Source organism: Eschrichtius robustus, chromosome 16, assembly GCF_028021215.1.
Source record: "Eschrichtius robustus isolate mEscRob2 chromosome 16, mEscRob2.pri, whole genome shotgun sequence".
Classification (NCBI taxonomy): Eukaryota; Metazoa; Chordata; class Mammalia; order Artiodactyla; family Eschrichtiidae; genus Eschrichtius; species Eschrichtius robustus.
The window spans coordinates 26,550,139-26,566,194 of record NC_090839.1 but is presented as its reverse complement, the minus strand read 5'-3'; the positions used below and the strand labels follow the sequence as shown (position 1 = coordinate 26,566,194).

At 42.4% G+C, this 16,056-nt stretch overlaps 1 protein-coding gene across 2 annotated transcripts in view; it reads left to right on the top strand.

Moving 5' to 3' along the window:
- MAPRE1 (microtubule associated protein RP/EB family member 1) overlaps positions 1-14,624 on the top strand; it is a 30,499-nt gene extending 15,875 nt beyond the window's left edge. For both annotated transcript variants that reach the window (XM_068565284.1, XM_068565283.1), the window contains exons 3-7: positions 337-482; positions 2,191-2,398; positions 6,073-6,194; positions 11,082-11,234; positions 12,880-14,624. In XM_068565284.1, the coding sequence (XP_068421385.1) occupies positions 337-482; positions 2,191-2,398; positions 6,073-6,194; positions 11,082-11,234; positions 12,880-12,936 (686 nt within the window). In that variant the 3' untranslated portion in view covers positions 12,937-14,624. The remainder of the gene's footprint in view (positions 1-336; positions 483-2,190; positions 2,399-6,072; positions 6,195-11,081; positions 11,235-12,879) is intronic.
- The last annotated feature ends 1,432 nt before the right edge of the window (positions 14,625-16,056 follow it).

The following is a 16,056-nucleotide window of genomic DNA, read 5'->3' as shown; positions in this document are numbered from 1 at the left end:
CCCAACCACTGCGCCACCAGGGAAGCCCCTGTAGTTGTCATTTTATTGTCATGCTGGTTTTCTTATAAAGAATAGTTTTAAAATTTCATGGGAACATTGCTCTTCTCGTCATGGGGTTCCAGGTTGCAAGTCTGTTGTAGAACTTACCAGGTAAAACCACAGTCCTATTATCAATTTCGAAGTCGAGTGGTAATGAAGCTTTGGGGTTTTGTAGGTCCACTTCACAACTTTTAAAATTTAGTGGGTTAAGCAGGTTTGGGTAAATTTTCACCCTGCTGCTTTAATAGCTACTGCATTTAATGACCTAGTGTGTATTTTCTTCTGTTACTCATTCAGGGGCTGCCTATTGTCAGTTTATGGACATGCTGTTCCCTGGCTCCATTGCCTTGAAGAAAGTGAAATTCCAAGCTAAGCTAGAACACGAATACATCCAGAACTTCAAAATACTACAAGCAGGTTTTAAGAGGATGGGTGTTGACAAAGTAAGTAAACTTTATTCTTTCATTTAGGGTGTTTCTTAACTAGTGGTAATTACTAAGGATACAGATTCTGGGCCATGACTTTGGACATTTTTGTTTTTCTTTTCCCAATTTATATGGTTATCTTTTCTCCAGTTAACAATTTACTGGGAGCAAAGTTTCCCTCTACTTTCCTACCCCCGGTTCTCTTACTGTCTTCTTTCTTCATCATGAAGTTGGTAACTGTCTGAAAGATCAATCTGTAAATCTGTACCCGTGATTTTTTTTTTTTAATTTTATTACTGTTTAATTTCTATTAGTCTGAGGTCTAACTCGTTTAATCTCTGAATTTACTTCTGTAAAGCATACCATATGGTAGAATAAGTAGCTCTAATAGAGAAGATTCTAGAACTTGATTTTTATAGCAAAGTACAAAGAAGATGGCTGGCAGGTGCTGGAATGTTCCCTTTTGCCCCCAAGGTTATTTGAAGCTACCAGAAACACAGACCACCAGGCTTCATTAGGGTAAATAGCTTTGTTTTAGTAGATAACATATTATTGCAAAATTAAGTAGTTTCCCCCCATTAGAAGGGGCTTATCCTTTAAGCCATTTTGGGGGGGGGACACATTTTTTTTAGTAAAGCTTGTAATCGTCCCCTGATTATCTTGCTGCTGTATCTGGTTTTTATTTACTTTGAAATCAGTCTTTTATTTTAGTTTTGTCTCTGTACAATATATAAAATACACATTTGTGTTGGAAGAATATCATTTAGTTATCAGGCATAGTTTAAACTAGGTGTAGCTTATTATACGCAGTTATTTTTCTTTTTCTTTTTATGGAATTTATTTTTTTGAATAAGGAAAATTTCTGAAGTATATAAGTTAGAGAGAATAGTGCAGTGATCTCCCATGTACCTCAGTGATTATCAACTCATGGCCAATTTTGTTTCATGTATACCTCTATCCCACCCCCTGTACTCGTGGATTATTTTGAAGTGAGTTACATAACATTTTATTTGTAAATGTTTCAGTATCACACAGAGAAATTTTTAAAAATTTATTTGCTCAGATGGGTGGATATAGTTCAGATTGTAACTGGAATCCTTGAAGAGTTAAAAGATAGTTAAGCTCTGGCCAGCAGTCCCACCATTTGAAGTAGTACCTGGTAACACAGTATTCTGGTACAATAAAAAACTTACAGGTCCTTTAAAGTATGTTTTAATAGGACTGGAATTACTTGAAAAACATATCATTTTGTAGCAGTCTATCCCAGGACTGATTCCATACCTTGACCTATTTTTAAGACAATTTTTTTTAGCACAGTTCGTCGTGGATGCCTGTGGTTAGTTTGTGCTCTGGATTTCATACCTTGTGACAGGCACCATGGCCGTGCAAGTTCCATGGGAGCTTTACTCTTTACAGTGGAATGACATATCTTAGGATGTGTTTGGATGTGTATATGTGACTTATGTATGATACTTGTTTCTTTTGCATTTCTGATTTCTTTTGATGGACTTAGAGGGGGACTGGCTGTTGTTAAGTTCTCTGTGGAAGGCAAATTGAATGAAACTTGCTCTACAAACTTCCAGGGGCTTACTTAGCACTTAGTTCTTGCCTCTAAAATATTTTTTTCTCCTTTGGCAGAGCCTTATACTGATTTGATGGACATGTTTGATGCTTGCCAGAAGCTTCTTCTAGCTTTTGGGCTAAATAGTCTTGTGTTTCTCTACAGATAATTCCTGTGGACAAATTAGTAAAAGGAAAGTTTCAGGACAATTTTGAATTCGTTCAGTGGTTCAAGAAGTTTTTTGATGCAAACTATGATGGGAAAGACTATGACCCTGTAGCTGCCAGACAAGGTCAAGAAACTGCGGTGGCCCCCTCCCTTGTTGCTCCAGCTCTGAACAAACCGAAGAAACCTCTCAGCTCTAGCAGTGCAGGTAAAACAAACGAACAAACAAACCAAAAAAACCCCAAAAATCCACACACAAAAAATACCATTTCCAAATACATTCATTCTTATAGTATTCAGTCAGAAGGGTTTGGGTAGCCGTAGGCTTAGGGAGCTTGAAGAGCGTAAGCCCAGCCATATGGCAGAGGCATGGATTGTGGCATCAGAGTCCTGTGTTTGTTCTTAGATCCCTGGAGCCCTGTGTAATCACTTCACCTCTACCCTGCTGTTTCCTCCTTTGTAAAAGGGGAATTTCAGTACTTGTCCCCAGAGGGCTGTTCTTGAGGCCTGAATGAGTTACTGTATCGATTTTGCCAACACACTTTAGTTGTATGGAATAGAAGTCCCTCAGGTTAGCTCACATAAAAGAGAGTTAGTTTGAACACAAGGGCATTTCATCTTAGAGCCCTCGGATGGGAAGTTGCAACCATACCTGAACTCCCAGGCACTGAAGGAGCTTTCTAGGTCTCTTGGGGACTGCTCTTGGCTCTGCGTCATTGTTCTGTCTGCAGACCAGCTTCCTGTGCTTACTCACGGCTTCCCTGCCCTCCCTAGAGTGCTAAGTTCTGTGATGCCAGCAGAATCTAGGAGTCAGGGGGAGGCTGTTTATAGAGACTTTCTTTAAAAGTCTTGTCCTGGTGGGTTTCCCCAAATTGTTTGCAGTAGTACACTCACAGAACATATACTTTGGGGCAGGGTGGATGTTCTGCAGGTGCTAACTCCTCCTCAGAAGGTGGCAAGAACGTCAGTTGAAGTCACGTAGTACCTTGAGAGAGAGGCTGATCCATCTGGTAGGCAGAGAGGGACATTAAGTACTTTGTAATTTTGATAGCTTTATTGCGCTCTGATTCACTTACCATACAATTCACCCATTTAAAGTATACAATTGAATCGTTTTTAGTACATTCATAGATGTGTTCTACTATTGCCATGATCAGTTTTAGAACATTTTCATTACCCCGCAGAAGAAACCTCATGTGTGCTTAATAGCAGTCACTTCCCATTTTCCCCCAACTCTCCTCCCTCCCTGCCAATCCTAGGCAACTACTAATCCACTCTCTATGGATTTACTTATTCTGAACATTTCTGAATGGGATTATAGAATACATAGTCTTTTGTGTCTAGCTTCTTTCATTTAGCATAATGTTTTCAAGGTTCATCCATATTGTATCATATATCAGTACTCCATTCCTTTTTATGGCTAAATAACATTCTATTGTATGGTTGTAGCATATTTTATTTATTCATCAGTTGATGGTGATTTGAGTTCTTTTCATTTTTTAGCTTTTACGAACAATGCTGCTATGACCATTCATATACAAGTTTCTGTGTGGGCGTATGTTTTCTCTTGGGGTATATATCCAAGAGTATATACCCTTTTTTTAAAAATAATTTTTTTTTTAACATCTTTATTGGAGTATAATTGCTTTACAATGGTGTGTTTCTGCTTTATAACAAAGTGAATCAGCTATAAATATAGATATATCCCCATATCTCCTCCCTCTTGTGTCTCCCTCCCACCCTTCCTATCCCACCCCCTCTAGGTGGTCACAAAGCACTAAGCTGATCTCCCTGTGCTATGCGGCTGCTTCCCACTAGCTATCTATTTTACATTTGGTAGTGTATATATGTCCATGCCACTCTCTCACTTCGTCCCAGCTTACCCTTCCCCTTCCCTTTCCCCGTGTCCTCAAGTCCATTCTCTACGTCTGTGTGTTTTTTCCTGTCCTGCCCCTAGGTTCTTCAGAACCATTTTTTTTTTCTTTAGATTCCATATATATGTGTTAACATACAGTATTTGTTTTTCTCTTTCTGACTTACTTCGCTCTGTAGGACAGACTCTAGGTCCATCCACCTCACTACAAATAACTCAATATCGTTTCTTTTTATGGCTGAGTAATATTCCATTGTATATATTTGCTACATCTTCTGTATCCATTCATCTGTCAGTGGACACTTAGGTTGCTTCCATGTCCTGGCTATTGTAAATAGAGCTGCAGTGAACATTGTGCTACATGACTCTTTAAATTATGGTTTTCTCAGCATATATGCCCAGTAGTGGGATTGCTGGGTCATATGGTAGTTCTGTTTTTAGTTTTTTAAGGAACCTCCATACTGTTCTCCATAGTGGCTGTATCAATTTACATTCCCAGCAACAGTGCAAGATTCCCTTTTCTCCACACCCTCTCCAGCATTTATTGTTTGTAGATATTCTGATGATGGCCATTCTGACTGGTGTGAGGTGATACCTCATTGTAGTTTTGATTTGCATTTCTCTAATGATTAATGATGTTGAGCATTCTTTCATGTGTTTGTTGGCAATCTGTATATCTTCTTTGGAGAAATGCCTATTTAGGTCTTCTGCCCATTTTTGGATTGGGTTGTTTGTTTTTTTGATATTGAGCTGCATGAGTTGCTTGTATGTTTTGGAGATTAATCCTTTGTCAGTTGCTTCATTTGCAAATATTTTCTCCCATTCTGAGGGTTGTCTCCAAGAGTATATACTCTTGGAGCAGAAGTCTTGGGTTGTATGGTAACTCTGTGTTTAACCTTTGGCAGAACTACCTGATGGTTTTCCAAAGTGACTGAATCATTTTATTTTCCCATCAGCAGAGTATATGAGGGTTCAGATTTCTCCAAATATTGAGTACTTTTATTCTTTAGCTTCTTAGAATGGGGAACTGCATAGATAACCCTGTGCATTTCATATTTCAGATGCTGCTAACAGGCATGTGGAGACTTGCATTAAGTATTTAGTCTTCAGGTTGAACATATGCTAGAGATCCTCCAGCGGAAATGCCTGTTACTGTGGGTGAAAGGCCTGATAGTTATTGAACAGTTTGGAATGTCAGGAAAATGAGATATTTCTAAGCCTGGCATAATGTACAAGCTTTACAAAATACTTGCTGAATGAATAAAATAATGAATGATAAATTTACCTTGAGGTAGCCCATTCTTGATTATTCTTAATTATTTTAACTTGTAGATAGATTGGCCCCTTGTAGCTTTTTCCTCATCTTTGTCTGCTTTGGCCATTCACACTGAGAGAAGTCTTTAAGTCCTGGTCAGTGTGCTGCTTTTCTCTCCTAACCCTTCTAAACACCTTTTAAAAGGGAAGCAGGATGGGGTTTTGAAGTCATTAGTGGTCAAAGCAGGCTCTACCCCCTCATCTTCCCAATCCAAGGAGCCTGAGGTTCTGAGTTAGGAGGCACCTTACTTTCCAGATGGGGAATTGTGGGCACCCCACAACAGCTGGGACTGTGAGCTCCTGGCCTGAAGTTTTCCTTTGCTCCATAAAGCTGCCCTGTCTGTGGATGTGGTTGGAGCTGGGTTAAGGTAGATCATCTGTATGTACCAGGATGACTTTGCCTCTTTCAGATGATAGTCCTGTCCACCCCAGCGGAAAAAAGGCCACGCCAAAGGACTTATTCCCAGCACGAAAGATCGTAGCTAAAATTGGTACTTGAGTGTGCTGCCAGGATGAAAAACCACTTTGGGCAGACATGGGGTGCAGTCTTGCATGCTGGGCTCTCTCTGGTGGGTCTCCTCACTGCATAACTGTGGAGGGCAGTTGGTCACAGCCTCCTCTTGTTGTCTGGTGGGTTCTTTTTTGTCTTGAAATTTCTCCTCTTAAAAAAAAAAAAACAACTCTGCTCCTCTCAGCTCCACAGAGGCCCATTGCAACACACAGAACTACTGCAACCCCTAAGGCTGGCCCGGGCGTGGTGCGGAAGAATCCTGGTGTGGGGAACGGGGATGACGAAGCAGCCGAATTGATGCAGCAGGTAGGCACCTCATGTGTCCAAGACAGGAGCTGCCTTGGGGGAAGGGGTGCTTGCTGCCCTGACCAGGGAGGCTTGTCCGTGTTCTTGTGGGAAGACATGCCTTGTCTGCGTACCAAAGCAGTCCTCGTGACACGTGTGAGCGCTTTGGAGCTGGTGGGGACTGCGAGCCTGGAGGTGATGATGGAAGAGAGGGGTGCCAGGCATTTCTGAGCGCTGTTAGATCTATTTCTATTAGTAACCGATGTCTGTTTGGAAACCTGCCCATACGATGGAACCCTGTTGAAAGTGTTTGGAACGCTGTCAGGGTTCTGTGGGATTTGGAGAATGTCTCCTGAATTTTGGCTCTGACAAAAGATAGAGTTCCCTTCTAAATGGTAATTTAAAAAAAGATTCCGCAGTCTCTCTGCTGAAATCCTGGGCCACTAGAGTATCAAGTTGAGAGTGGAACTGGTATGCAAAGCCTATTGCTTTTCTGTTCTTAATAGGTCGATGATTTGAAACATCTTCAGGATTAAATATCCTGAAGGTACTTGGGAGAGGTCTCTGTAGATCAGAACAAGTTTTAGACTTTCAGAGATTTTCTCACTAATTCTTATAGTTGTTTTATTTGTTTGTTTGCTTTTGGATGATTCTCTTGATTCATTCCAGATTTAAAATCAAGGATGCTCTGTGATTCCTGTGACTTTGGGATTGAACCCTTTTACTTTCCTTTTAAAAGCCAAGTCCTAAAGCCTGGAGGAAATGGCCTCACTTTAATCCAGAACCTGTTGTGACCCAGATCATACTTCTAGGAAATCAGAACACAAAAGCCTGCTCAAAGATCACATTTGGTTTTTTTCATTCTTTGATTTGTGTGTGCCCCATGGTCATAGGTGCCTTGGGAGTGTGGAAGTGACTGGGTCACCATCCCCATTGTTGTGGCAGCTTCAAGCACCCTGTGGGCACTGTCACTGTGAGTGCATAAGTCCTGGAGAATAAGGAGCCTTCCCTGTAACTGTTGGTGTCCAGGCACAGGTGTACACAGGAAGCAGTCTCAGTGAGAAATAGGGTAAAGAGGTGTCAGTGCCGAGGCCCGGCAGCCAGCACTGGGTTGGCCTTGTGCTCTCCAGGAGAAGATGCAGTGGGTTCCATGGGACTGCTGTTCAGCTGTGTCCGGTGTGAGGGAGCTCTGGCTTTGGGTTGTGTAGATTTGGGGTGCATCCTGGCTCTGCCACTTACCTTCTACTTGGGGCAAGTCAGTTAACCTCTCCAGATTCACTGCCTCGTATGCAGTGGGGCTAATACTTTGGTCACGGTAGTTGAGCGGATTTCATGAGCTGATGTTTTGCCAAGTACCTAGAAGGGTTTTTGGGATAAATGGGGTAAATGGCAGTAGATGAAAGACAGTTGTGATTGTTATGGTTCTTGTCTGTGGGCTTGATAGAGTGAAATAGGTTCTGAAGTATGTTTTAAAAGTTCACAGGAGTTAGATTTTTTTTGGTGAAATACACAACTGTTAATAGCAAAAACAAAACTACCATTTTTAGAGTGTGAGCGCCAGTGCTCTACTAAACATTTTCTTTCATTTTTGCAGCAGCCGTGTGAGGTGTTACAGAGGACAGTGCGGCTCGGAGAGGTTAAATAGCCTGAGTTGGAGTTTGGACCCAGCTCACAGCCAGCTGGTCCAGCCCTGCCTCAGAACTGATTTGTTTGGCCTGAACAGGGTTTTGATTTTTATTATTATTTTTTTTAATATGAAGGATTTTAGGTTCTTTCCAGGTTGCCAAAGTCCTGAGCACACCCTGTTACTGACTCCCATGGCTCATTTACATGATGTCTCTAACCCTGAAAGTATTTGAAGTGGTGACCCTTGATAAAGGTGTGGAGGTCTGGGGGACACGACTGATGGGAAAGTAGAGCCACATGGGCTTGGTGGGCTAAGAGGAGAACAGTGTATTCTACACAAATTACCTTGTGGTGTCCATAGCCTTTGGGAGATCTGCAATGATTCCACACTGTTAAGTCATCCTGGAGAAATGTTGTTTTAGTTGATTTTAGTCCAGAGCAGTGCTGTTCAGTAGAAATAGAATGTAAACCAGAAATGTGAGGCACATATAGAACTTAAAGTTTGCTGGTAGCCACATTGAAAAGAGTAACAAGAAACAGGTTAGATTAATTCAAATAACACATTACCCAATATATCTAAAATATTAGCATTCTGACATGTGATCATTACAGATAATTATCAGTGAGATGTTTTACATTTGAACATTGTACTAGGTCTTTGTAATCCAGTGTGTGTTTGATCTTTACAGCCTGTCTCAGTTGCACTGGCCACATTTCAAGGGCTCAAAACACCACATGTGGCTCATAGCTACCGTATTGGCCAGTGCAGGCCCAAAGCGTTCTCCTTGGGCTTCTTAGGTTACAGCTATTACTTAACTATAAGAGAGTGTTCTAAGAGTGACGCTGATTACTAATCACAGATTTTTAATAACCTTATAAATAACCAGTTAGAGGAGTGCCAAGTGAAAGCTGATGACTTACTGTATGCGTGTTGTTTCTTGTGGATTCATAGTTATTGAGTGATGTCAAGGAGGGCTGCTGCTTGGCCTTGTGGGTGGGACCTATCCGGCTCGGTTCTGGTGCCCTTGTTGATTTGTAGGCCAGAGAAGGGTTCAGTGGGTTTGTGAGGGAGGCACTAGTGTAACGTGTGTGTACAGATGGACTCCAAGCTACCGTGCCTCGTGAAGCTGTTTTAACTTCCCTTTCCTTCTCATGTGACTAGAAGGCCTCTTCCCTGGCTCGTGGACCTTGGGCTGAAGATCCAAGGCAGCTTCCACTCCTGGGGATAGTCTACTCTTGCCCTTTTGTCCCCTTCGTGTACTCACTCCACTTTGGGAGTAACTGATAGTTTAAGGAAAGGCAACAAATAGCAGTTAAAGCAGGGGTGGGGAGGGTGGGGGCAGATGGATGATTTCGTTTTGCTGGTGATTAGGTGGTGTTAGTACTTTATTGAAACTTTCAATTTTTATTTTTACTTATTTAAAAAAAATTTTTTTTTTTTTGGTTTGTGTTTGTTTTAAATTTTATTTATTTATTTATTCATTTTGTTGTGTTGGGGCTTCGTTTCTGTGCGAGGGCTTCCTCTAGTTGCGGCAAGCGGGGGCCACTCTTCATCACGGTGCGCGGGCCTCTCACTATCGCGGCCTCTCTTATTGCGGAGCACAGGCTCCAGACGCGCAGGCTCAGTAATTGTGGCTCACGGGCCTAGTTGCTCCGTGGCATGTGGGATCTTCCCAAACCAGAGCTTGAACCCGTGTCCCCTGCATTGGCAGGCAGATTGTCAACCACTGCGCCACCAGGGAAGCCCAAAAATTTTTTTTGATTATTTTTTTGGCCGTGCAGAATGTGGGATCTTAGTTCCCTCACCAGGGATCGAACCCGTGCCCCCTGCATTGGAAGCGCGGAGTCTTAACCACTGGACTGCCAGGGAAATCCTTTCAGTTATTTTAAAAGTGATTTCTGTGGTTGCTAAAGGAGTAGTGAGAGGGTGTCTAGAACCTTGATTCTAGTTTGGTCTTTTCAGTCCTTTGATGTTGAACATTGAAATTAAGTCTTTGACGGAATGGTCCTGGTGGTTCCAGTCACCTGCTCCTGGATCATCTCTGGATGCTTCTCAACTGCAGGTTCCGAAAGGACAGGATTTGATCCTTTGGTTGGGTCTGGCTTCTTCGTCAGGGAAGCTGGATAAGCTGTTTGCTTGTTTTTGCAGCTAGAAGTTCAGAAGGTGGACTAGATTTCTCTGGTGCTTCTGGCTCTCAGAATTCCCTGCTACCCAAATTGTTCTCAGCAGCTGCACCTTTGATTCCCTGGCTCGGCCTTCCATGGGGCCCTAGCCTGTAAGGCCTGTGAGGATTTTATGCTACACCCTATGCCATGTAATTTGCATTCAGTGAGAGTTAAATTGAATTCACGTCATAGATTTGAGTATACTAGAACGAAGACATACTGTGCTTAAAATACACAAAGGGCTGTGAGAGTTGTTATGACTTCTATTACTTGTGGCTGGATAGAGTCCTGGCGCAAGCACTGAGATTTATTTCTTCATTGCCCCTTTGTGGAAATTAGAGTCCCTCAGTGGGGCTCCTGGAGGATCCTGCAGCACAAGTGGTGTGAGCTGACAGGCTGCTCAGGGGAGCTAGCGGTGGAATGTGGTGGGGTCTGCTCCCTGCCTCTGCTATCTTCTCTCCATTTTGAAACTCTCTTGGGAGAGAGAGTGATGCAGGGACCCTCTCATCAGAGAATGCTTTTCTTTTGAGTCATGGATCGCCCCCTAGCCCCAACATATTGGGGGGGAGAAAGAACCATTGAGTTTCCATGCCCAGGCCTGCCTCAGTGCTAGCTGTCTTTGGCTAGTATTAGTCATCTTTAGATAGTTTTCCCCTCCTGGCTCATCATTTCTACCCTGCTCCCTTGGACCAGACCCTCTCTTACCATTGACTTCAACTTGCAGAAAGACCTGAACTTGATTGACCAAGTGCCCTGGTAAAGACTCAGTATATGATGGGCATCCACTCTGCTGGGCCAGGTTGTGGATTCTGCTTCTGTATTTGTCTCAGGCTCCCATGGGTTTTTCTCTTTGATCTTGTCGTAGTCCCTGAGAAGTTCCTGCATGTTCCATGATATAGCCTGTCCTTTCCTGGGAATTGTTATAGTCAGGGTGCCATGAACAAGCCCATGTTATTTATCTGGGGCTGAAGAAAATTGACATTAAACTAAAGTGGGGTTTTGTCCTTGTTAGAGAGTTTAATGAAAGCCCACATCTCCTTTTGGGTTAGAAGTTTATCTGATGTGCTGTTGGTGCATGAATGCCAGGTGTCTCATCCTTTCTAATGTTTTGTGCAGGTCAACGTATTGAAACTTACCGTCGAAGACTTGGAGAAAGAGAGAGATTTCTACTTTGGAAAGCTAAGGAACATTGAATTGATTTGCCAGGAGAACGAGGGGGAAAACAACCCTGTATTGCAGAGGATTGTGGACATTCTCTATGCCACAGATGTACGTGTTGACATGAGGATATTTTCTTGCCGTTTTGCCACCTAAGAGAAAATAGAAAAATTTTATCTGGTTGGTTTCGGCGAACTCAGTACTGATGCTTGTTGTGTTTCAGCATAACATTCATCAAAAGACTTCATCTTTGACCCTTAAAGTCAGCCAGAGAGGGCACCTCTGCCCAGCTTCAGCCTCTGCCTTGAGGTCTGTCAGCCTTTGAGGCAGGCATAGGACACTCAGGTGGCTGGCTGCCCTGCTTCTGTAGTTTGTGGCCACTGATAGGTCATGAGTGCCACAAGGTGCTCTTAACCCCGCTATCCCCACTCCACCCCTTTCAGCTTGGACCCCTCAGCCTGAGGTGCTGCCTTCTTTTTAATAGGGCCCAAGGCATGCCCTGGAGAACCAGGCACATGGCCCCTGTTTGATGTCTGCTGCCCACAGCTGTCAGAGCGTACCTTTTTTCTCCCAACCTGGAGTGTATCTGGTTCCTATTTCCCCAGAGTGCCTTGTGGTCAAGTTTCTTGAGATCCATGTGTATTACACAGCCGAATCTGCTGATATGAATCATGCTGTGTTAGCTGAACAAGGAAAACTGATTTTCCCTAGATTTAGGATTTGACATCTTGCCACTGTTTAATGGCTGCAATTATTTATAATTCTTCTGCATGCCTAGCAAGGTCTTTAGGATCAAACTACAGTATATGTCTACGTGTTTCGTAGTATGTGGCGGTATACAAATATAAGGCAGCATTAATGCTGTTACTAACAGTGTGCTCTAAACATATCAAGTGAATTGGGGGGGATTAAGACAGATGACTGAAAAGTTGATAATTTGTTCAATAAATCCTTATTTCGGGCTTGCTCTGTGCCAGATAATACAAACAAAGGGGTTGAAGATATAGGTGTCCTTGATCTAGTCTGAGTATTATTTTAGTGGAGTCATAGCTTAAGTAAATTTAGCCATAGATATTTAGTTAAAAAAAAGATGGGGGTTGAAGGGGAAGTCTAAGTTCTTACGGTAGTGTGGCCATTAGCACATGCCATATGCCCTGGAGTGAGTGTAAGGTGGGAGCCGTGGGTGTGATGTTTTCCCATGCTTCTGATGTTGGCCCAGCCTTGCGGCTGTTATGTGTGTTGTGGGTGTTTTGGGTAAACAGAACACCCACAACACCTGCAGTAGCATGTGTGCATGGTTCCTAAGTGCAGGCAAAAGAATGAATGAAGGAAAAGCTGGCTGTATGGACAGTTTATTGAGAGGAGATGGTATGGCACCATTATGGTGACTTCAGGGATTTTTGAGGGTAAATTTTCTTAAACAACTTTATTGACACAATGAACTGTACATATTTAAGTACAACTTGATGTGTGAGATCATCACCATAATCAAGACAGTGTACACATCCATCACCCCTGAAAGATTGAGAGTAAATTTGTGCTCAGTTTTTGCCTTTTGTGGGATGTGATTCCACTGCCTAACTAATAAAATAGTGGTCACTTGGCCTTGTGCCATTAAATGCCAAGTGTGTGGTAAAGACAGGAAGAACCGTTGACTTAGAGAGGCTTTAAATATGAGGAAAGTGAACCCACAGTAGAAACTGATCTTTCATTCAGCGTTGAGTAATAACTTTCCCCTCTCATTTTCCCATTTCAGGAAGGCTTCGTGATACCTGATGAAGGGGGCCCGCAGGAGGAACAAGAAGAGTATTAACAGCCTGGACCAGCTGAGCATCATCCGAATTCTTCACTCCAAATCATGTGCTTAACTGTAAAATATTCCCTTTTATTATTCTTAGAGGACTCACTGGTTTCTTTTCATAAGCAAAAAGTACCTCTTCTTAAAGTGCACTTTGCAGAAGTTTCACTCCTTTTCCAATAAGTTTGAGTTAGGAGCTTTTACCTTGTAGCAGAGCAGTATTAACATCTAGTTGGTTCACCCAGGGAACAAAGAGGCTGACCATGGGGCTCACTGTGTGGATGCTGGTAGCACTGATGGCTGGAGAAGGGGGAGACCTCTCAGTAGAGAAGTGTAAAGACTGATTTGAATTTTAAGCTAATGTGAAATCTTGATAGAGAACGTTTTAATAAATCAATGCCTTAAGAGTATTTAAAAGATGCTTCCATATTTCAAAATGTAAAATGTAACATGACAGGAGCTTCTGTGTGTTTGACATTGTGTCTGGGAAGGAAGGGCCAGAACCTGGAACCTTTGGGACCTGCTGTTCCCAGCCCTCACAGGGCTGCCTGATCCTCATAGGCCCAGACCTTGGCCCAAAAGGAAAGTTTGAAAAGTTGCTTTGTAAAGCCATTTAGTGTCCTTGACCAGTTGCATCCCTGATAAGAAGCAAGAGGCATTGTTGCCTGGATGAATAGAGGGTGTGTTTCAGCCCTGAGACATGTTGAGTTGAAGAGCTTGATTTTCACAGAACATTTCTCTGGTGATTTTTCCAGTTATCCCTGATATTTCTATGTACTGTGTTTTGTTGTTGTTGTTTTTTTTTTTTTTGAAATGAGGTGTGTCCAGTTTTTAAATCTAACAACTACTTTTGGGGACTTGCCCGCATCTCTGGGATTTGAATGGGGGTTGTGTCCCATTTTACTGTCTTTTAAGTTTACATTTAACATGTTTCTCTTCTCTGCTCCCCTTGCCCACTGGGGACTCCTCTTTGGCTCCTTAAAGTTTGCTGCTTAGAGTGGAAGTTCAGCAGGCAGGTGATCATGCTGCAAGTTCTTTCTGGACCTCTGGCAAAGGGAGTGATCAGTGAAGGAAGGCCACTGCTACCTTGGGATCTGCAAGGCTGGGTGTTTTCGGTACCTGCTGTCCACAGCCCTCCACTGTTATCGGAATACTTTGCCAGTGCACTAATCTCTTTGGAGATAAAAATGTTAGCGTGTTACGAAATGTTAATTTTCTTTTGCAGAAAATACAGTACCATGTCTGAATTAATTATTAATATTTAAAATATTTCATTCCTTAACTCCCTCATTTGCTTTGCCCACAGCCTATTCAGTTCCTTTGTTCGGCAGAATTCTGCAAAATGTGTGTTACCCACTACTGAGATTGTTCTGCCCCTGATATATTTGTATTGATTTGTTTCTGGTGGTAGCTTGTCCTAAAATGTGTGTAGCAAGCAGGTATTTTATGATAAAATTGTTGTGTAGTGCATGCTCTGTGTGGAATTCAGAGGAAAACCCAGATTCAGTGATTAACAATGCCAAAAAATGCAAGTAACTAGCCATTGTTCAAATAACAGTGGTGCTGTTTCTCTTTTGTGGCCTTTTAGACTTTTGTTGCCCTAAAATTCCATTTTATTGGGAACCCATTTTCCACCTGGTCTGTCTTGACAGGGTTTTTTGCTACTTTAAACAGTTTCTAAATAAAATTCTGTATTTCAAGAGTGTCATGTCTTCTGAAATTTGTCTTGCCCTGGGTATATTATTTTAGGTTCAAATGATAAGGTACCCACGCTTCTTTCTTAAATCAGGACTGATCTTTTGAAATCCTTCACTGTTTTTTTTTTTCAAATGTGCTTATTTGTAAGGCTGTTTCTTTTTTCTCCATTCTTCACAGTACATTTCTCAGCCTCCTGCTGTTTCACACTCTCATGTTACTGTGAGAGGTCTTTCAGAAGTCCAGGGCTTGGCCTAGCTACCGTGAAACCTTTTCAGGCTGTTTCCTCCAGAGATATACAGGACAGAGCTTGGTGGATACCATGGGGCAATACTTTTTTTTCCTGAAAGTATGTTTCAAAGGCAGTGAACACAGTCAGTCTGTAACCTGAAATCATCACCGTTTTTTTTCCCTTTTAAAATTCTGTGCTGTAAGAAACGAGTTCAAAAGGCGACGTGCTGCCATTTTCAGTATAAAAGAAGGTTAAATGGTCAGAAGGTAGTTTGCTATATGATCTTTAGGGTACCCACCACAGTTATGGATGCTCTGTAAACCCAACTTGATGATTTTGACTAGGGTTACACCCATGTTACTTCCTGTAGAAGTTAAGGGTATGAAACCTTCCTTAAAATGTTAGGCACCTTCAAGAAGGAATTGGATACCACATGTGTTTGTAATTTACAAGAGGCTACCTCCAGGAGTGCATGGAGTTTGTGAAGATAATTTTGGGTAATGTCAGCTGAGACGTTACCCTGGGAAGAGTGACGCTGATAACTGTGTGTATCTCTGACCTAGTAAGTCCATTGGCCTGGCTCTTTAGGCTGAGGCACAGTCTTCTAATGTGGCTAATTCAGGTTAGATCACTGGTGCGGTGAACTTGAATAAGCAGCTTGGTTTGCTTGGCAGGTTCTGTGTTGCATGCGGTATAGGTAAACAGATGGCTGGATTTAGATTTAGGATTCACTCATGCTGGTGGTCCTCAAACTGATGGGCTTCAGAATCACCTGTAGAACTTGATTGACATACATTTCTAAAGTCCAATCCCAGAAATTCTGAGTCAGGAGATTAGAAATCTGCATTTTACTATATACCTCAGGTGACCTGGGCTTAATGTAGTCCTCAGACGTGTACTTTTTGGCCTAACATTTATGCCTGCAAGTTCAAGTCTAATTCTGGCAGGGGGGATATCAGATTGGAGTCTTTGTAGGTCCCTCCTAGCTTTGTGACTTTTGAGCTAATTGATCCCTTTTCTTGTTCTGACCTGCTAAACAGGGATGATGATGTTGGCTGCAGTGCCTCCCTCACTGGGTGCTTGTTGAGATCAGAATGAGCTGAGAAACAAAAGGTGACCACAGTGTTAGGAAGCCCTGCATGGGTTCTTGATCCAGTCTGAAATTGTTTATAGATCAGAAAAGCTTAGGGCACAATTCAGGAGGGTGA